This window comes from Motacilla alba, chromosome 21, assembly GCF_015832195.1.
Source record: "Motacilla alba alba isolate MOTALB_02 chromosome 21, Motacilla_alba_V1.0_pri, whole genome shotgun sequence".
Taxonomy (NCBI): domain Eukaryota; kingdom Metazoa; phylum Chordata; class Aves; order Passeriformes; family Motacillidae; genus Motacilla; species Motacilla alba.
In genome coordinates this window covers 5961219-5982445 of record NC_052036.1, presented here as the reverse complement: position 1 = coordinate 5982445, position 21227 = coordinate 5961219, and the positions used below count along the sequence as shown (strand labels likewise).

The following is a 21227-nucleotide window of genomic DNA, read 5'->3' as shown; positions in this document are numbered from 1 at the left end:
GCAGCTCCTCCACTGCACTCCAGTTTTTTTGGGATCACATCTTCCAGCTGTTTTATTTCCCCCTAGACCCCTCAGTGTGCATTCGGGGGCAATGCCTGGCCCTTGCTGAGCCTTTGGTGTGTCCCTCAACTCACCTGTTTGCAGTATGGGGCACAGAGGGGGTTTTGACATGCCCTGTCCTCCATGTGCCTTTGGTGACACCCCAGACCCTTTGTTGTGTTTTTAGGGTGTCCCAAGTCCCCCTGTGTGCCCCAGACTGCCCCTTCTGCCTCTCAGCACTCTCCAGCCTCAGCACCACCCGACTGCTCCCTCCTGTCCCAGCCTGGGGAACGCCCGGAGCAGGCAAGGTGGGGACACAGCCCCCAGTTCTGGGATTGCATCCGAATGCCCCAGGCCACGAACTCACCTCACTCCCACCCACGGTGAGAGGAACGAGACTTTATTTTGAACTGGGAGTTAATCTGAAATCCAAATCATTCCAGCCCAACCCCAATCATTCCAGCCCAACCCCAACCCCAATCATTCCAACAGTGGAGTGAGCAAACATCGCGACTCATCAGTAAAAACTGGAAGCATCCTGGTCCCAGCTTTCCAGAGACTTTGGTAACAGATTTGCCCCCCAAAATTTAATTGTCATTCTCAATAACCCCCCAGGTGTAAAAATAAACAAGAGCAAACACAGCCCCACAGTGCATCGGGCTCCTACCAGTCCCGGCACGGATACACGGGAGGCTCTGACACTGCCCGGCCCTCCTGGCACCGGGAAGAGGCTCCCACGGGGAGCTCAGTCGGATTTCTCCTTCTCCTTCATGTGCAGGAAGACAATGCTGAACATGAAGAGGCCGACCATCATGGAGAAGGCGCCAGCGTAGTAGGGATACGCCGAGGGGATGAAGCGCTCGTACTGCGTGTGCTGGAGGGGACGCACGGACACCTGGCAGGGACAGAGCAGCCCTTGCAGTCCAGCGGCCCGGGGCAGCCTTTCCTGCCGGGACAGGGGGGATTCGCTCCCCCACGCTCACCTGTGTGGAGGAGTAGAGGTGGGTGTATCCCAGCCGGTTGTAATCCACTTTGAACTGGAACACGCCGTAGACGTCCGGCAGCTTGAACTGCACGCTGTATTTGCCACCTGAGGGGGAGACAGGGGTGACACTGAGGGGACACGGGAAGCTGTGGAAGGTGAAAACACCCCCAGTGTGGGGTCAGGGCAGAGACGGGGACACCCTGTTCCTCTTGAGGGGGACCTGCTGTTCCTCTAGAGGGGAAGCTTCCTCTCCTCCAGACAGGGACCTACCGTTCCTCTTGAGGAAGGTGCGCACGAAGGGGTCGATGCGCACGAACTCCAGCTGGATGTCGTCCCCGTCGAAGGGCACCCACTTGCCGTCAGCGAGCTTCTCGATCACGATGCTGTACTCCTGGGACAGATCGACCCGCCACGCCTGAAAACCAGCGCGGCCACTCCGAGCCCCAGCGCTGCCCAACTCCTCCCGCGGGCCCCGCCCCGCCCGGCCGCAGCCTCACCACGAGGTCGGTGACGGTGTAGGCGTTGGGCGGCGCCAGCTCCCCGACGCGGTGGTGGGACACGGCGCCCACGCGCAGAACGCCCTCCTCCTTGAACACCCAGCGGGACAGGGCCACGGCCAGCTCGTAGTTACCTGTCTGGGAGTACCTGTGCAACAAGGGAGGCTGAGACAGCTGAGAAAATACCCCATGGCCCAAACCCAAACCAAACAGAGGTGAAAGCAACACAAACTGAGCTAAGGTTAAAGGTGAAAGCAACACAAACTGAGCTGAGGTTAAAGGAAGGAGCTGCTTTCCAAAGCGCTTTGTTCCGCCACGGTAAAGGATGCGTCACCCCAATTCAATTCAAGCTTTCCGCTCCTCCCCAAAACATAAACATTTGTTGCCTGTTTCCCAGGAGTTCTGTCCTCAAAGGGCTCCCCAAACGCTCCTCAGCCAGGGAAGCCAACGCACCTCTTGGAGCCGGGAGTCGCTTTCTGCACGGCGGAATTGAAGAAGGCGTCGCTGAAGAAGTCGAGGGAGCCGCTGAAGACGACGCGGGCGTTGTTGCGCGCCTGCAGCCCCGCGATCAGCAGCGTGTTCTTCCCCACGGCGTGCGGGTACTGCGGAGCAAACGGGACACGGCTGAGCCCGCTGGGGAGCCACCAACAGCAGCTTGCTGTGGGGTGGGACAGGCTGGCTGGAGTAGCGCCAGCTGCAATTAAGGAGTAACCACGAAGCTCAGAAAAAGCCAGGAACAGGATTCTGATACCACTCCAGGTGGGACGGGATGGGAGAGATGCTTTGATCTAGGCTGGCCTCTCCTCCAGAGCATGGAGGACACGTGTCCCTCATGCTGAACGCCTCCTCAGAAAGCAGAGAGGAAGGCAACGGCAGGAAGCAGCCAACAGCCCAATCCTCTCAAAATCAATCAGGAGGGCAAACACTCCAGATTTTCCCAAGCAGCTGAAGTTAGAGGGACTGAATTGCAGAAGCACAGCTCAAAACAGGAGAGAAAGGAAGGGAGCGTACCTGAGTGATGGGCTTATCTGGGAAGAAGGAGTAGGAAGTGGAAGAACCAGTCAGGATATCCAGCACCAGCGGGTTGTCGGGATCAGCCACCATCCTTGCAGGGAAAGCCACAGTGAGCAGCACGAACACCCGCAGGGTCCCCACACCCAGAGGAACATGGGGCCATCTGCTCAACCCCATGGACCTTCTCACCCCTCCACCTACTCAGAAACTAAATATTTCTTCCACTATTTTGTTAGGAACCATTGCTAAGTCAACAACTAAACTACTTTGGAGGATTTCCTTCTACTTCTCTTTGAAATCAAGAGAGATTTGTTAAGCTCACGTTAAGAGCCCCAGGGGCTGACCCCACGCTCACCTCGCAGCCACACCACAGGTTCAACTGCTCTCCCCCACCTCACCCTGCTGCTCACCCAACTCCTCGGAACAGGATGGGGTTCAGTGCTGCCTTCCCCACAATGGTGGGGGCCTTCAGGAGGTTCTCAGTGTCAGCCACAATCAGCGTGTGCTGTGGAAACAGAGAGATCCGTGGGAGGTGAGTCGGGTCTAATGACAAACAACAGCTTCTCAGTTAAAAGTTTATTTTACAGACAATTACAACTGTTGGTGAACGCTGTAGTTCAATTAAAAAGCAAAACAACAGCATTTTTGTGTTTATGATGAAATTAGGTTAATATTGATCTTCAAGGAAATGCAAACTGCCACTTGATAAAGACAGCAACACCTACAGTGTTTTATTTCCCTGCATTTAGCAACCTTCATCCTCAAACCAGGACAACATGCACGTACGTACTGCTTCAACAGTTTACCTTACACAAAAATTACCAGAGTATATTTAGCTCAGACTTTGATATGTTTTGATTTTAAAATGCTGGATTACACCAGGCAGACAAAATTGTAGAAACGTTTGTGTGTTTCTGTACTGATCTGAAAATCTGGGACTGAAATTCTCCCTTCCCACACCTGCAGTGCTGCACCCGGTGTCTGACACGCTTCACCCTCAGGTGGAATTCTCCCCCCAAGCTTCAGAGGGACCCAGAACCAGCATTAATCACAGCCCCACCGCCTGCACACGGTGACCATCGGAAACCTGAGCCTGAGGCAGCCTGACAGCAGCAGAACTGAATGCTGCAACAGGGATTATTTCCCACTTTCCTGGGAGGAGCAGGGGAGAGAAGGGATAAAGGAAAAACCAGGAGCACGAGGACAGAGGATCCACCCCTCGAGCTCTGCACCCAGCCAAGCAGGCAGAAGGAGCAGGCAAGGCCCGTACCTGGCCGGGGTCGGAGATGTCGTAGTTGTGGTGGTCAATGACCGCTGTCCTCTCCTCATCGAACTCGATGCCACACTCGCTGCCCAGCTCTCGCAGGGGGTCACCTGCGGGGACAACGGATCCTCTGTCACTCCACACAGGAACTCATCAGTAAATCCAGCTGGGAGTCGTGTGTTCAACGCTCTATGAGCCAAACCCCAGGGAACAACGTGACCTCCCCACTGAATTCCCACTGAACATGTTACTAGAGGCATGAATCACCCATTTCCTCCCCGAGCAAGCCCTGAGGTGACAAGGAGCAGCTGGCTTTGCTGCAGTGAATTAATTCTCTGGAGGAACACCTGCACTCACCAATGTCTGAGCTGGCAGCGACGAGGACGCTGCCGCCGCCGTCGATGAACGCGGTGATGGTCTCCACATTGATGTTCCCACCAAAGTCTGAAAGCAAACAGCAGGAATTCATGGCTGGAGCTCACAAATAACCCCCCGGCAGAATTAAACCAGGGCAAATCACCGAATCAATGGAAGAACCACCAGTAAAGGCTTGGACAGAGCTGCAGTTTGCTACTGAGTACATCCAAAGCGTGGGACTTAACTAAAATTCACAGAACAGCTGGAAATCCCCTTCCAAAGGTGTCATCAAGCTCCAGAGGCTTCCCCTCTGCATTTACCTTCTATGGATGGGGAGAAGATGATGAGGTTGTCGTACAGGAACTCCCCGTACTTTATCAGGGACAGGCCGGCGTCATCCGCTGTCCGGAAGGTGAGGTCGAAGCCCCTGTCTGCAGCCAGGACACAAAAGGGACAACTTCTGCATGCCATGAAACCACAAAGGAGCAGCAAAACTGCAGCAGGAGCCAGAGGCTGATTTCCCCAGTGAAGGAGCAGTTTGGAAAAACTGCTTTTTAAGAGCAGCACCTGAGAGTTCCCAAATAAACCCAAGGAGTGGATCCCCTGAAGAGCCCTGATGTCAAAGGATGCCTCGCTGTCACCCATCAAACAGGGACTGATGCTGCAGGGGATCCAAACACAGGCTCAACTGGGAAAACAACCCCCATCTCCTGCCTCACTCTGACCAGAAGATCCCAAGCACTCATCCCCCCTCCTCCAGGGAACCCAAATCTCCTCCCTCAGACTGGCACAGGGTTCCCAATCCTCTCCCTCTGCCTGGCCAGGGACCCCCGACACCTCCCCCTATATCAGGGAGCCCCAATGTCCTCTCTTGGCTTGGGGTCTCCTTCTTCTCACTCAGCCTGCCAGGGAACTCCAACAATCCAAATCCAACTCCAACCCCTCGCAATCTCTTCCTTCAGCCTGACATGGGGACACACATCACACATCTTCTTCATTCTGACCAGGGGAAGCCAAACAACCCCCTCTCCCCGGCAACACCAGTCTCCTCTTCTGCCTGACCAGGGGATCCCAATCTCCTCCCCCATTCTGACATAAGGAACACAATCTCCTCTCATCCAGGCACAGCGTCCCCATCACCTCCCACAGACTGACCAGGAGACCTCAAACCCCCATTTTCCCTCAGGGGACCCCAATCTCCTCCTCCACTCTGACATGGGAACCCCAAACACCCCCCTTTTCCGCCTGGAAACTCCAATTTGCCCGGTGCAGCATCCCAAATCTCCTCCCTCATCCTGAACAGTGAACCCCAACACCCTCCTCTGCCCTAGGGGACCCTCATCTCTCTCCCATCCTGACGACAGGACACAGCCCCTTCCAGCAAAGGACCCGTGGCTGCGCGCTCAGCCCAGCCAGGGGACTCCAATCTCCTCCTTCGGCCTGACCCGAAGACCCCAAAGATCCCCTTTTCCCTCCGGTAACCCCAACCTCCTCTCCCATCCTGACTGTGGGTCCCCAATCCCGCTCCCCCCGCCCCATTCAACCCCTTCTGAGATCCCGCCGCGGCCCGCTCGGTACCCGCGAGGCTCCGGAAGAACATCGAGTGCGTGTCGCGCAGGTTCCCGTTCTCCAGCAGCACCAGCGTGCGGGGCCCGCCCTCAGCGCCCGCCGCCAGCACGGCCAGGAGCCCACACACAGCCACAGCGGCCGCCGCCATCTTGCTCCCGGTCGCCGGACTACCCCAGAGGCGGGCGGCCTCCAGCCAATCAGCGCCAGTGCCGAGCGGCCTCCAGCCAATCAGCGCCAGCGCCGAGAGGCCTCCAGCCAATCAGCGACAGACAGATCCGCGACGCGGGGACGCAGCGCAAGCGCCGTCGCGCCCCGTCGCGGCCGCTGTCGCGACAGCGCTATCGCGACTCAGCGCGGCCGCCGTCGCCGCGGACAAGGGGGGGCCCCGCCGCCGTCCCCTCCCTCCTGCGCGGCGGCGGCCCGGGCCGCCCACGCCCGCGGCGGGTCAGAAGCGGCGGGCGCTGGAGCTGGCGTTGCTCTTCCTGCGCTTGGTGTCGGCGCTGGGCGCCAGGGCCAGGGACTGCAGGCGGAAGGGCCGGGCCTGGGGCACGGTGCTGCCCGCTGCCCCCTCGGAGCCCTCGGGAGCTGCAAGAGGAGAGGAAGGGGGTGTGGGGGGTCAGTGCAGGACCCCAAAATGCGGCTGCGTCCTGCGAGAAACCCCTGAGACGTCAAGGGGTTGAGGCAGAATTGATCCTGGGTGATTTCTCAAGGAAAAAGAGGAAAATGAAGAGTGCCGGCGATATCTGGGAAAAGGAGATTACCTTGGTCCAGCTGAAGGATCTGGCTGGCTCGCCGCGATCGGAAGTAGTTGCTGGCAATGGTCTCGCTGTCGCTCCTGTCCAGCACCAGCCTGTAGTGGTCTTCCTCGGGCTGCAGGTGGCAAACGCTGTCAGCAGCGCCAGCAATAAGGCAAAATTGGTAAAATGGGATAGGAATGGAGGAGGAATGGGCCGTACCGCTGGATCCCTGCTCTCATTCGAGGGGCTTGTCCGGCCAGGTTTGGGCTGTGGTAGGGCTGGAACCGCTGTGGGAAGAGATGGTTGTGTGTAGAACAGTCACCACCCTGCTGGCTGCACTCCCTGATCCCGGCACTGCTCAGATTCCAGAGCAATCCGCACCACGAGCCACCTTTGTTACTCACGCTTTCCACACAAACCATGTGTGGGAGATGTTAGGAGTGCACGCAGCCCAAGCATGGCCTGCCCAGCAGAGCCATGGTCACCTCCCTGTCCCCCACAGCGCCCTCCTCTCCCCGGGCGCTGTCCCCTCACCTGCGGGCAGGTGGGTCCTTTGAATGACAGGCTCTGGAATTTTCCAGCAGCCGCTCTCCTCGTCCCACACGGACTCACGGCGGATCCTCTCCAGGTTGCTGTAGTTGCAGTCGCGCCGCACGAGGGACTGCACCCGATCCAGCAGCTGCTGGCAGAGCAGCAGCTCTCGCTCCTGGCGCCGGATGGTGCTCAGGTAATCCATCTTCTCCAGCCCAAACTCCAGCTGCAAGTCTTTGATCTCCATCTCGGTAGCCCGGAGCTGGACACAAAACACCAGGGTTACAGGGCAGAGAGACCAATGGATACTGTGAGTGCAGGAATTTGCCAGGCAGAGAAAGACACTCAGGAAAGCTTCAATATTTGGAAAGTTTTCTAATTTGGGTACAAATTAGGATTAGATTTGTGGGGAGAGATTATTTCATGTCTGTTTTAAAGAAAGTCTTCTCATGTTTCTCCACAGGATGATTTTTAAATGAACCTGAAGCAAATCTTAGTGATGTGGTCTTAGAACTCCTGGAATTTCCTAACTTTGGTTAAAAAGGTGCAATATTTCTTTGATAACCTAAAATACCCAAATAAAACAAGTCCTTCATGTGCAGGTCTAGGACTGTACACACAAATGTCAATTTTTTTGCAGACCCTCTGATTCTACCCCAAAATATCAGAGCAAAACTGATTTTCAAGTGTTTTGAAATCAAGATTTTAAATGTAAAATTTAAGAGCATTATTTTCTGTTTTGTTTCTTGCCCAGAGAGTGCGCTCAGAGCTGGCAGCAGCTGCAGCGGATCTGCAGGTCGGCAGAGGGAGTCGCATCCCCTCCCATCCCGACGCGTGCTCCTCCCGCCAAGTGTCACGCACCGAGTCTTTACAACTGGAGGGGTTTGGGCTTCGAAAGCTTAATCCCCCACCCGAGAGATTTCCTAAAAGCTCACACACACAGTGTGGTGTATGAAATACTGATACAGCCAGAGTCATTCTCCAAACCCACAGCCCTGTAACACAAAAAATGAGGGCGTGGAGGAAGGAGCTGCTCCCTCACCTTCTCCTGCACCTTCTCCAGCGCCTTGCTCTTGGCTCGCACCTCCTCCTGGATGGAGTCGTAGACGTTGAGGAGAGCCTGCTCGCTGCTGTCCTCGCTGGATTCCCGCAGGGCAGCCAGCAGCTGCAGCCTCCGCTCGTCCGCGTGCTTCTTCCGGCGTTTGTGCTTTTCCTTCAGCTCCTGGTTCTGAGCCTGCTCCCCCCCGACCACCTGCTGCTGCAGCACCTGCAGCCTGCAGAGGGGAACACTGAGCTCAAGAACCAGCTTCACAAGCGTGGAGGAGGCACGTCCTTCCACGGGTGACATTTGGGAAGACAGAAAATTGGGAATTATGATAAAATTTTCTGCCCTGAGTAATCATAGCAGATTCTACTTATTATTAACACTTTCTGTCATAAAAGGAATCCCAGAATCCCAGAGTGGTTTGGGCTGGGAAGGACCTTAAAGGCCATCTCACTGCACCCCCTGCCAAGGGCAGGGCCACCTCCCGCTCTCCCAGGTTGCTCCAACCCTGTCCAAAGTGGCCTTGGACACTTCCAGGAATCGTGGGGCAGCCACAGCTCCTCTGGGCAAAATACTCCACCAAGGCAAAGCATGTGCTACTCCAAGCACCTCAGTCAACAAGGATGTCCAGAAATCCTTATCTAAGCTCACAAAATTATCTTTAAAACCCTTGTTTTGTGTACTTTATATTTAAATTCTTATTTAAATAAACATTGAATATTTTTTTTCAAGGATGCACAAAAGGTGCCAAAATCACACAGAGAATTATTTTAACTGGTGGATGTGGGAGTGTTGATCTGAAAGCCACAGCATGGTTTCCATTTTGGGGCAGTATCAGCCATGATTTGTGTCACTTCAGCATTGTTAATACAGCACTGGCACAGGCTGTGAAATCATGCTCTGGCATGGAAATAAAGCCATGCTCCAGAGTCATTCCTTTGTCTAGCTCACGTTGGCCAGCACTGTCTCAAATTGGCTGATAACCCCTTTACTGATAACAGCCTCCTAATTATCTCCAAACCCTGTGGAATGGCTCATTGTCCCCCAGAAGTGACCTGCTATTCTGCGGCACTGCTGCTGCCAGGCGACCTTCCCTTTCCTTTGCTTAACACACACTGAATCCAAGGCTTCAGCCCTCGCTCTGCTGAGCTGCCTGACGTGCAAAGCCTGAGCAGGTGGCTTTGAAATCCCCACACCTGTGGAACCAAACCCTCCTGCCCAATCTGCACAGAACTTGCATTTAACAATGTGATTAGAAGGGCATTTTGCCTCGTTTGCCACAAAAGGAATAGGATTCCTTCTTGCAATAGGACCACTGACATTTGATATCAAATCCAAATGGAGGGTTTCTTTGGAGATCTCTCCCTTAACAGACAGAATAGCTCACAAATTACAGACACTGCTGTTCTGCATTTCATAGCAGCTCCTTTTTGAGCCAGGAGAGACCCAACAGAGTGAGCAGACACCACAGGAAAGCTGAAAGACTGGTTAAAACCCACAGAAGGACTGGTTAAAACCCACAGAACCGTTCAGAATCAGACTGTCACAGCGTATCTTGGCTTGAGCTTTTCTAATTGTATATAGTTCCACACAATGGAGTAGGTGAAAAATCAGGAGAATTTGCTTCAATCATGTATTTGTGGAGCAGCCCAAGCCTCCATGCTGCTTCAGTATGTGGTGGTGGACTCTGGCTGAGGGAATTCTCTCAGGACAGCTCTCACACAGAGAAAACCTTGAGCCAGGTTGATTTTGATTTGGGCTGAGCACAAGTCCAAGCCTGTATCCTCATATCCCAGCCCTGGCAGGGCCCTGACAGTGCCCCTGAAATAGGATTATTGGGAAATTTTGCTGTGAGTTGTGGATGATGTGCTGCAAACACTGTGAGATGCTTGAGCTGGAGGCAAAAGTGGCCTCAGTGATGGGAAGAGTCCATCCATGAGCCACAGGACAGCTGCTGCCTTACCTGTAAGACATGAGAGGGCTCCAAGGGCCCTTCAAGGTCCTCTTTCAAGAGGAAAAGGAGGCATCTCCATAACCTGTGTGGGCACTTAAGGCTCCCCTGCCTGCAGCTCCAGGCAGGATTTGTTACCAGGAACACACACTTTTTGGCATCCACATTTGCTGACTTGAACATCTCCATTTTCCTCTCATATTTCTGGCACTCGGCCTCTGAGCACCGCAGGGAACAGCTCTTCATCCACCCAAACAGGGCAAAGTTAGTTTTGGGGTAAAAACAGCCTGGAGGCGAGAAGGCTCCAGGCAGACCTTAGAGCCTCTCCTGGTGCCTAAAGGGGCTCCAAGAAAGCTGGAGAGGGACTTTGGACAAGAGGCTGGAGTGCCAGGACAAGGGAGAATGGCTTCCCACTGCCAGAGGAAGGGATAGATGGAGTATTGGAATGGAATCCTTCCCTGGCAGGGTGGGCAGGCCCTGGCACAGGGTGCCCAGAGCAGCTGTGGCTGCCCCTGGATCCCTGGGAGAGCCCAAGCCAGGCTGGACACTGGGGCCTGGAGCAGCCTGGGACAGTGGAAGGTGTCCCTGCCCTGGCAGGGGTGGAATGCAATGAGCTTTAAGGTTCCTCCCACCCAAACCAGTCCATAATTTTAACTCACACGTGCCTGGTTTGGGGCTGCACTGACAGCAGGAGCTCAGCAGCTGGGGTGTCATGGCAGAAGGCACCTGCTGCTGCCTGAGGGTGCTGCCCAAGGAACAGATGGCACGAGCAGGGATGTCACTGACCTGGTGAGCACCAGCTGCTGGTCTGCAGGCAGGGAAATCCCCGGGGCAGTGACAGCTCCCACTGCTCCAGCACTGCCCCTGCTCACCCCACTGGTGTCTGTGACAGTCCCAGGTGCTGCTGGGTCCTGGTGACAAGAGGAAGACAAAGGCTGTAACTCTGGAAAGATGCACTGAGAGTCCTGGGGGAGTTGAAGCACAACGTTACCCACTCAGGGTTATTCATCCTGAGGGGAGAAGGAGCCTGGAGGGTACCTGGGCTGATGTTGGCTCTTCATGGGCTGCAGCAACAGCGTCTTCATATGAAGGTGTGTGGTCAGAGATTTTTCTAGTCCGTGTGTCAGCTGAAAAGAGGAAATGCCCACAATGTTGGTAATGAACTGTGCAAAACTAGACATAAATCTGTGAAACCATCTCCCAGAGCCTTCCCCCAAAGCTAGGAATGATGTGTCTGAAAGGAAGAGGGCTGTCATTCACCTACTTCTGCTGGTCAGTAAAAACCATGAAACACTGAGAGGGTGTATCGGGAAAGGAATGCAGATTGTACAGGGCTGGGAGAGCCTGGGCCAAAAATAATCCATTTCAGAGGCTGGGGGGGCACATTTGTAATGAGAGGGGGAAGAAATAAAGAACCTCTCAACCTTCACCTCAAAAAGTGATAGCACCAAAAATGAAGAATACAGGTTCAAGAATTACTAGTGAGTGATAAGCGCTGTATGAGCACATTGCAAACCATGCTCTGAGGCACTGCAGGTGTCCATGAAAAGCAGTAATGGAGAGGGAGAGGAGGCAATTTCTAGGATGTGAGAGGAATATCTGCCTTGCAGTGAGCGATGGTGTGGATAATCCACCGGGAGAGCAAGTGCTGCAGCACATTTGCATACGGAGGAAGAGACTGCGGCAGCCACCCCGGCCTTGGGAATGAGAGTCCAGCAGTGACCTGTGCTCCAGAGACACGCTGCCCTCAGTCAGGGGAACTCTGCTATGTGGGCAAAAAGCAGGCATTTTACTCAAAAATGAGGCTTTTCATTGCCTCAAGGCTTACAGGGTTGGGTCAGGGTCAGGCTGGTCCTGACAGGGAAAGAAGTCAGGGAAATAGGGAAGAGGACAAAGCTGGGACTTAAATCATAAATCCAGAGAGAGTCATAAATCAGAGAGAGGCAGAGTCCCTGCTCCTGCTGTGGATGAGCGTGGGTTGAGAGCAGGGATTGCTGCAGCCAGGCAGCTCTTGCTGCAGTGGCAGCACTTTTAAAGGTTGCAGTGGCTGCCACAGATGTGAGTGCAAAAAAGGTCCCTGCTCCTGAGGGAACCTGGGCTGGGCTGCACAGCCTCCACCCGCCTCCTCCACACCTGCTTCCTTCCTGAGGAGATCCTGGAGAACAGACACCTTGAGATCAAAGTCATCCCTCAGGCTGCTGATGTCCTTCTCCAGGCGGGCGCGGGACGCCTGCTCCGCTTGGTAGCTGGCCTGGAGCTGGGCCAGCCTCTCCTGGAACTCCTGCAAGGCACAGCAACAGCCCCGTGACTGTTCCCAAGGTCACATCCAGGTCCATTCCAGGTCACACCTTATGCCCATCCCAATACAACTCCACCACCAGTATTCACTGACTTTTTCTGTGACTTAAGTTGACACAGGAGTGATTGTTGTTCATGAAAGTGACTGTTCAGCCCTAAAAATGGCTGCCTTGGCTGGTTGTGGTGCCCTGGAATGAACTTTCTACAGAGCAAGGAGAGAGTTTTTTTCCCCTCTGGCTCCTCCTGGCTCTGTATTCCTCTTTGCCCTCATCTCTGTACTCTTCCTAACACCTTTGACTACTGCCTTCCTCAACTCCATTCCTCTCTTTTCTGACAATTTCACATGTACTTCCTCCAAAAATTCTTCCTGAGAATCCATTCCAATCCATCCGCAGAGAAGTGGAAACAAGAGGTGGGTTATAATAAGGCACATGGCCTCCATAACACATGGTCTGTTCATAGGAGAAGTCCAAGGATTACAAAATAGAGAAAAATAGAAAAAGAGAAGTGTTCTGGAAAGGCTGAACCATATTTGTAATGATTACTATGAAAAAAGTTAGCCGCTCTTCCCAACTTACTTCTCTGATCAGCTGCTTCTCTGCTTCCAGATCCGCCTGGGGTTGGAGGCAGGGAGCTGGATTTGCTCCCAGGTGAGCAGCCTCAGCAGGTAGAAGCCCTACAAAGCAAAGTAGAAATAAAAATCACTCACAGTCACTGGGTGGGATTGTCTACAGAATTCCTGGAAAGAGAACAAAGAAGCTGGGTGCCAGGAAAGAACATGGCAACCCTGTGCTCCTTCAAACGGCGCTCGCTGCCAAAACACCGCCGGCCCAGGGCTCCAGGGGTGTGGGGAGAGAGGGAGAGGTTCCAGCTCCAGGGAAATATGGAAGTGAATGTACTTGTAAAGTATTTATGCATACAAGTATCCCTTTCAAAGAAAAACAGGACTTGTTTTCAGGGCTATGCTACAGATTTGGGAGATAAAAGACACCGGGAAGATGAAAAGTGCAAGGAAATTACCTTCTCTGTTCACAGCTGTTTCTGAAAGGGGGCAGAAAGGGGAGAAAAGTCATCCTGCAGCCTTATTCCCCTGCTGAAAATTGCCCTTTTTTAGGGGCTAATGCTCCAAAGGTGATCAGCTCCCTAAAGACTGCTCTTCCCTACATTTGCTCTTACATTTCCTATTCCTGCTCCAGAGGACAGAGCAAGTGTGCTGAGGCTGGGCTGAGTCCTCAGGCACTGCCATAAGGAGGGCAAAACTTCTCTTGTAGTGTCAAAACTATACATTGGAGGAGAAAAGGGGCTGAATGCTTACTTTGAAAACATGCATATATTCAAAAAAGAATTTTACAGTATTCTTTTGCAGCTCATTTTTGTTCTTCCAGCTGAAACCTCTCTTCTGCAACTGATCAAATTCTAGCCACAATCACCAAAAATAACCAAGGATTTGAATCATGTCAGCCTTTTCTAACAGAATTTGCCACTATTGAAAACACTGGATTATTGGGATGGTCTTTGTCATCTCAGTAGAATGAGGTCAGTTTGGCAGCAGTGAAGGAAAAGTCTGTAGCCAGAATGAAGGACTCTTTCTCCAATAGGTAAAGAAAAGGTTGAGGTAAAATTCAGCCAACTTTTTATGTGTAAAACTCCCTTTTTTGCAAACTCTGCAGCCAGTAAAGGCTCTCCTACCTGACAAGTCACTTGTGCCAATCTGTTCAGCCAGAATGGCCTTCAGCTTCTTAATCTCCTCCTGGTACTCCCTCAGCAGGGTGTCCTTGGGGTCCTCGTTGATGCAGGGCTTGTTCCTGATGTTCCTGGCTCGACTGGCGTAGCGCAAGGTGCTGAGGCTTTCCTCATAGCTGTCATCAGCTGGGGACACGCACGCCACCATCAGGGTCCGGGTGTTCCCCCCCAGGGAGTCCTGGAGCAGCCTGGTCAGCTTGGAGTCTCGGTAGGGAATGTGTCTGCACCTGCCATCCACCAGGGCCGAGATGACATTGCCCAGGGCAGACAGGGAAAGGTTGATTTTGGTGGCCTCTTTGAGTCTCTCCCCTGTGGCACCAGTCCTTGCCTGTCTCTCACTTCCTGCCAGATCCACCAAGTTGAGTTTGGCAGCCCTGAGGTGATCCTGCCCTCGCTCATCTGCATGGAAACAATTCCCAGTCAGCTCTTAGGAGGAAGCATCTCAACAGTCAAGAACCAGGACTGTTTTGGCACCACGTCCTGTTCCAGCCCTGCTCTTTTTCTGCTTTGGGCCCTGACTCCCTGAAATAAGTAAATATCTACTGAATCTAAACACTGCACAGTTCAGTGTTTTTCTCAACAGGATCCACAGTAAAAATTCATGCCTGTTCTTGCTCTCTCAGTGAGCTCTGAACACACACACACACCCCCCTCCACATATTTCATCAGTATTTACAGTTTCAGCCAAAGTCCTCTACAAGTAACATGATCAGACCATGAGTTTATACAACTTTTTTCCTCCTCAGTTTGTTTCATGAGGGGAAATTTTGATGAGGTGTACAAAAATCCTTCCCTTTGAGAGTGGGGAGGCCCTGGCCCAGAGAAGATGTGGCTGCCCTTAGATCCTGGGAGGTGTCCAAGGCCAGGCTGGATGGGGCTTGGAGCAGCCTGGGATAGTGGAAGGTGTCCCTGCCCATGGCCCAAACCCCCCAGATGAGGAGATGGATCCTGGTGAGGAGTCAAACCCAGTGAGCTGGTGCCATTCCCATCGCCTTAGGGCAGGAGCAGATTGAGCTGAGGCTGCCCAGCTGGCTGGACACACACCTTACACATGGAATACCTGCTTCCTGCTCTGCATTTGAGGCTGGAACAGTGTGATGGCACAGGGTCCCTGTGAGGAAGACAGAGTCCATCTGGTTCCTTTAGGAGCCCTGCACTTTCAGTGGCTCTTTACCTTCCCAGCCTCATACACAGCAGAGTTGGGCACACATTCCTGCTCTCCTAAGCACTGGACCACACTCTTGGATGTCCACATCCCAAATATTCCGTGAGATTGCAACCCAAATTCTAGGGAAGAGCTCCTTTAGCACTCCAAGCACAGAAAGCACTGAGATTTTAACTGAATCCACCCTTTTCAAGGCAGACTTCTACAAATCCTGGCCTTGAAAGGAGTCAGAGTCCTACTTCACAGTAGGGACACTTCCCCTATCCCAGGGAGCTTCAAGCCCTCTCCAGCCTGGCCTTGGGCACTGCCAGGGATCCTGGGGCAGCCAAAGCTTCTCTGGGCACCCTGTGCCAGGGCCTGCCCACCCTCCCAGGGAAGGGGATTTTCCTGCTGCACCTACCATCATTTGGGGTCTAAGGGTAGCTGTAGGATGGTGAGTGGCCACACAGACCCCGTGCCCTGCCAGGGCCTCCAGGTACGCACCGAGAGCGCAGATTTCCATGCAGACAGTGAAGATGGAGTGGGAGCGGGAGGAGCCCTTGTTCATGAGGGTGAAGGCCACTGCTCTGTTCCTGCAGCCCGCGTCCATCAGCTGCTCACACTGCGCCACGCTGTGCACGGCGTGCAGGGACAGCCCCTGCACGTACACCCCCTGCTCCGGGTGCTCCTTCAGCTGCCAACAGCACAACGCAAGCCAGGTCACAACAAGGGGCACTGAACCCAGGGAAAATTACACTGGGAATGGCCCAGAACCTTGAGGGCTGTGTGAAATGAAACTGCAGTATGAGAAAAACACATCTGACTGCCACCAGAAAGCCTGATTTCTGAAGGAGGAATAAAACCACAGAAAAAGAGGGAACCACCTTCATGGCTCAGAGAATTCAAGCTAAAAGTTGCTGATTGATTCAAGCATCCCCCAGGCCATGAGGAACCCGGCTTCTATCCACCCTCCACCTTCTCTATTATTAAGCTATATATTTTAAACAAGAATCAAAATACATCTCACCTATTATGGCAAAGGCTGTAAGATCTCCTCAGCCATAGGAAGCTTTTTTTAATACCAAAGCACAGATACAATATTCCCAGATATTGTTCCCAGTGCTTTGCTGAACTCTCTGCTCTGAGTGGGTGGCTTGAGCTCACTGATAACATTCCCAAAGTACCACCCCATCACACAGAGGTGAACTGTCACCATTTTTCTCCAGATTAATTAATTTTTAAAAGAACAAAAGTCCTATTTGGGACTCTGGGCTGAGACAGAGCATTAAATACCCAACAGCATCTTCTCAGCAATTACCAATTGCACAGATGAAAAGTTTCATACAGAATGTTAATAAGCAATGGAAATATCCAAAATTTTGAGTTACCCATCAAACCTACATAAAAAATACAAAACAATCCAGCGATCCCTGCACTCCTACACCAGCCCCCTCCACACTGGGAATTTTAAATGAGCTAAATTAATTTTCCACAGCTCTGTTACACCCCACATCTGCTAAGTTCATCACCAAAACTATCTTTATCATGTCAGCTGGGATATCGAGATATGGTTGTCATGATGAAGCTACAGAGACCACATTTGGCACTGTGACTTCCAAAGAGGAGGCTCAGATACCTCAGTGATGTTCACAAGAAATGATGTAAAGCGGCGTTTGCTGTTAAAAAAATCCCACAGAACAGAGCAAAAGTGGCTGAACACTTAACTGGGTGGGATTTATCTTTGTTCCAAAGCCACGATGCCCGGGATAAATCCAGGTACAGTCACGGGCAGTGTTCATGCACTGTGACTGGTCTGTGCTGCTGAGAACCCCAGGACTGGCCTGGCTCTGTGTGAGGGCGTCGCAGAGTCCCTGAGGAGCACCTGACCGAGGACATGGCTGCGGTCACTGAGGTGAAAGGCAAAGGAATGAACGAAACTGGGATTCTGGGGGAACTGGGGGACTCAGAGGTGTGCAGTGGGGCAGCCTGGGATTTGTTTCGGCAGGACACACTCCCTCAAGTACTCGGTGGAGGCAGCAACAGGCAGCGTGACGGAGTTACCCTGGAAACTGCTCTGCCCAGCTCCTGCCCGCCCAGCGCCAACCGCGTCGCCATGGAAACCCGTGTCACCGCCGATGGGGAACAAAGGAAGGGAAACTGCAGCAAGAAGTCCCCTTCTCCCACTCTCCCTCTGCAGGAGACAGGCAAAGCACGCTTGGAACATGGAGCAGAGACGAGTTTGCCTGCCTTAAAGGCAGAAACCTGTTAAAATACCTGCCCTGTAAGGCAGTTTGGGTCTGTTGCCATCCCGGAGTGTTCAAGGTGCTACTGCCTTGGTTTTATACACCAGGGCAGTCCTGCAAGGAAGAAAATTGGGACAGGAGATTTCTAGCTCCCTCCAGAAATACATACAAAAGGTTCTGCAAAGCCAACAGGAGGTAAATTTTATAAAGATCAGCCCCCTGGTTAGGATTTTGGGAGAGTTTATCCTCCTATGGTCCTGTAAACGTCACATGTGCTCCCATGGGGAGTAATATCTGCTGTGTGCCCTCAAAAAGGATCAGCCTTTTGTGTTTAGGCAGATAAAGAGATCATCCGTGGCTCCACTAGATCAGATTAAACATTTATAAGGCCCAGAATCCTCTTGCTATAGAGACGAGCATGAGATGAAGAGGATGAGGAAGAAATTGCCCCGTGAGCACTTTATTCCACCCTTGTCCAGTGAAGGATTTTCACAGAGCTGCTGCTGAGCTACCAACCACTATCATGTGGGATACACAGGATATGTCTCCGACTGCATCCTGTTTCACTAAAGTCCCTCTTAGCTTCCATATTCCTCATGTAACTTCATATTCTGCACTCAAGCTTCCGACAGAGACCTCTGTTGCACTTCTGTAAGTCATGGTAACACCCAACTGAGCTAATTAAAGCACTTAATTAAGACACATTGAGCCTGCCTCACCTCCAGCTTCTGCTTGGTGTCAGCTCCTAGAAGGTCTCGTATGTCCTCATTGTAGATCTCCAGGTAGGAGGCTCTCAGCAGGAACTTGGTGTTCTCAGCACACTGCAGAGCCAGGGAGGATTGGGGGTGAGGCTGCACAGCGCAGGCAGCCCAGGGACCCCTCCCACAGCTGGGTGCCCCCCACCCTTCAGCACCTCCTCCAGCCTCTCCTGGCCACTCACTCCGGGTGGAAGCACCCTACACACACTGCACAGGACTTCTGGTCCTTCTCAAGCTCCCAGTGTCATCTGCCACGAGGGTGCATTCATCTGACTGTGCACAGGCCTCAGCTTAAGGACGAGGAGCAGTGCCCCCCAAACCTGTCCCCATTCACACTTCATGCCAGCAGCACTCACTTCTTGGCACAGGACACCAAAGTCTTTTCAGCAAAACCTTACACCAGGATCTCACCCACCTGCACACTCTCAAAGATGTGTTCAAACGCCCTGGGAATGATCCCTTTCTGTGAGGAAGAATCTGCAACTCCCTGCATGGTGAAGGACTTCCCACTGCCAGTCTGGCCATAGGCAAAGATGGTGCCATTGTAGCCTTCCATGACACCCTGGAAACGGGGGAAAGCAGAGGAAACAGCCATCAACAGCCTAACTGGAAACCCATTGTCCAGATTCATTCCCACCCCCCAAAAGATGTTTTCAAGGAAGAGCTGGAAGTAAACATCAAATGGCTGCTTAATCTTCACATGCCACCAGAGTATAGCAATTACAAAATTAGCATATAAATCAATGTTTTTCTCTCAAAACAAGGAATCTTGAAGCAGTGCAGGTGTTGAAAAGCAGTTGACAACACCAACACTTAGCAAACTATAATATTTTTGCCATAGGGCACAAAAATCTTATGAGATGCAAAGAGACAACTAGAACAATAGTTGGCTGTGAGGTGGACAAGGGGATGGTCTCTAGCTTTGAATAATTTTTGCTTGGCAAGCTGCTCACTGTCACCTGTCCCTGTTTCAGAGAAGCGTGATAGGAAGAAAAAAAATAACTGGATTTCTTAAGGTTTAAATAAGAAAAAAAATAACCTACTATTCTAATATCTACTGTTTCTAGCCCTGCTTGTTCTCATGATTAGGAACTTCCACTTTGAAACCATCATGAGCCATTTAGTCCATGTTACTTCTTCTAACAAAACTTTTTTGGGGGGAGGTTGGTCTTTTTTTGTTTAACAGGTTCATTTCTCACCTCAGCTGCTTCCCGTGCTGGTCTGCTAACAAGGAAACAAAGGGATGCCCAATCCTTTTTCCAGTCTAATCCAGGCTGAGGTTCCCCATCTTCTCTAAGGTTTCTCACTTGACAGTAAAAATGTCCCTAAAATCATCAGTTTGATACCACAGCAGCTGTGGCTGCCCTGGATCCCTGGCAGCGCCCAAGGCCAGGCTGGACAGGGCTTGGAGCAGCCTGGGACAGTGGAAGGTGTCCCTGCCATGGCAGGGGGTGGGATGGGATGAGGTCCCTTCCCACCTAAACCATTCTGGGATTCTATGATATAAACATCCACCTAAAACAACTAAATGTAACTCTCTCCTTTGTGCCCTGCTGGCTGCTAACAAAGTTTTGTTTCTGCCCAATTTCTCAGACTGTTGCTGGGACACTGTCTGCTCTCCTCTGCTGCCCAGGCTGGCTTGTAGCTAAGCCTCTTGAAGCAGAGGACAGGGCTTTCTGCCCATAGATCAGGAATCCCAAATGGTTTGTGTTGGGAGGGACCCTAAAGTTCATCTTGTTCCACCACTCTGCCACGGGCAAGGACACCATCCAGCGTGGGGAAGGTCAAGTGGATCCTGCTTCACTTAGGGATCATGTGTAAAACCCCTCAGCCCCTGTCCCAAGCTATGTGTTCACAAAACATGCTCAGCTGCAAGAGACCCACAAGGATCAGAGTCCAACTCCTGGCCCTGCACGGACACCCCAACAATCCCACCCTGTGCCTGAGAGTATTTTCCAAACGCTCCTGGAACTCCTTCTTCCATTGTGGTGCCCAAAACTGCCACCGTCCCTGGCTGCGTGGGCTGCCCTGGCTGCCCACTGACCTCCACCAGCGGGTAGGCGATCTCGTTGTAGATGTGCTCGGTGCTGTGCTCCCCGCCGAAGGCCCCGTCGAAGGAGAACTGCCGGGGGGGCTCCGTGGGGGCCGCGGGGTTCCGCACCAGGCACCGGCCCCGTGCGCTGTCCACGCCGACAATGGCCCGGTGCCCCAGGGCCACCTCGCGCCCGCTCAGCGGCCGGCAGCGCACGGCCACCTTCACCGCCTCCACGGCCATCGCCCCAGCCACCTCACAGCGGGTCAGTGACGGACACGGGGGTCAGTGATGGACACGGGGGTCAGTCACCCACACACTGGGGTCAGCGACAGACACCAGGGTCAGTGACACACACTGGGGTCAGCCTCACACAGGGGGGTCAGCGACACATACACCAGGGTCAGCCTCACACACACCGGGTCAGCCCCACACATACCGGGGTCAGCCCCACACACCGGGTCAGCCCCACACACACCGGGGTCAGCCCCACACACACCGGGTCAGCCACACACACCGGGGTCAGCCCCACACACACCGGGTCAGCCCCACACACACCGGGTCAGCCCCACACACTCGGGTCAGCCCCACACACCGGGTCAGCCCCACACAGTCGGGTCAGTCCCACACACACCGGGGTCAGCCCCACACACTCGGGTCAGACTCCCCCCACAGGTCACCCCACCCATCCAGACCAGCCCCACAGCTCACTCGGCGGGACTGGGAGGCACCGGGGGCTGGGAAGAGGCTGGGGCAAGCCCAACCCTGGGCATCTGCACACCCTGTGGGAGGGAAGCACTTACCCCTCACTGGGGGCACGCAGGTAAAGGACCCCCGAGCGAGGGAGAAGGGGAAAGTATGGAGAAAAAGAGCTGGGGAGGGATGCAGGGAAAGGGGGAAACTGGGAACAGGTCTGAGAGGGAATTAGGGCAGGTTGGGGGGGGGAAACCTGAAGGGGGAAGGGTTTGTGAGGGGAAACCCTGGGGGGGAAGATAAAGGGCGGGAAACCCAAGGGTAAGA

The 21227-nt window shown here is 53.2% G+C and overlaps 2 protein-coding genes and 1 long non-coding RNA gene across 4 annotated transcripts; 1 reads left to right on the top strand and 2 right to left on the bottom strand.

The window, feature by feature from the left end:
* Positions 1 to 423: 423 nt before the first annotated feature.
* DDOST (dolichyl-diphosphooligosaccharide--protein glycosyltransferase non-catalytic subunit) lies at positions 424 to 5918 on the bottom strand. The gene is made up of 11 exons (XM_038159579.1): positions 5735 to 5918; positions 4477 to 4587; positions 4157 to 4243; positions 3806 to 3909; positions 2946 to 3040; positions 2533 to 2626; positions 1975 to 2123; positions 1522 to 1669; positions 1295 to 1415; positions 1023 to 1129; positions 424 to 934 (listed from the first exon to the last, which is right to left on the bottom strand). The coding sequence occupies exons 1-11, from the start codon at positions 5871 to 5873 to the stop codon at positions 785 to 787; spliced, it is 1305 nt and encodes a 434-aa protein (XP_038015507.1). The 5' UTR covers positions 5874 to 5918; the 3' UTR covers positions 424 to 784.
* A 124-nt stretch (positions 5919 to 6042) lies between these two features.
* Positions 6043 to 20659, bottom strand: KIF17 (kinesin family member 17). Of its 2 annotated transcripts, XM_038159578.1 has the most exons (14): positions 20220 to 20659; positions 18591 to 18737; positions 18137 to 18238; positions 15679 to 15868; positions 13977 to 14429; positions 12866 to 12963; positions 12123 to 12270; positions 11028 to 11116; positions 10776 to 10900; positions 8036 to 8267; positions 6997 to 7255; positions 6682 to 6749; positions 6487 to 6595; positions 6053 to 6310 (listed from the first exon to the last, which is right to left on the bottom strand). In XM_038159578.1, exons 1-14 carry the CDS (start codon positions 20448 to 20450, stop codon positions 6171 to 6173), a joined length of 2391 nt encoding a protein of 796 aa, XP_038015506.1. In that variant the 5' UTR covers positions 20451 to 20659; the 3' UTR covers positions 6053 to 6170. The 2 variants fall into 2 exon arrangements, with proteins under 2 accessions (XP_038015504.1, XP_038015506.1); XM_038159576.1 differs by having other exon boundaries at positions 6043 to 6310; positions 6487 to 6749.
* Positions 6476 to 7922, top strand: LOC119710488. Its single transcript, XR_005259561.1, has 3 exons — positions 6476 to 6601; positions 7457 to 7537; positions 7748 to 7922. It is a non-coding gene; the product is annotated as an uncharacterized LOC119710488 (long non-coding RNA).
* Positions 20660 to 21227: the final 568 nt, after the last annotated feature.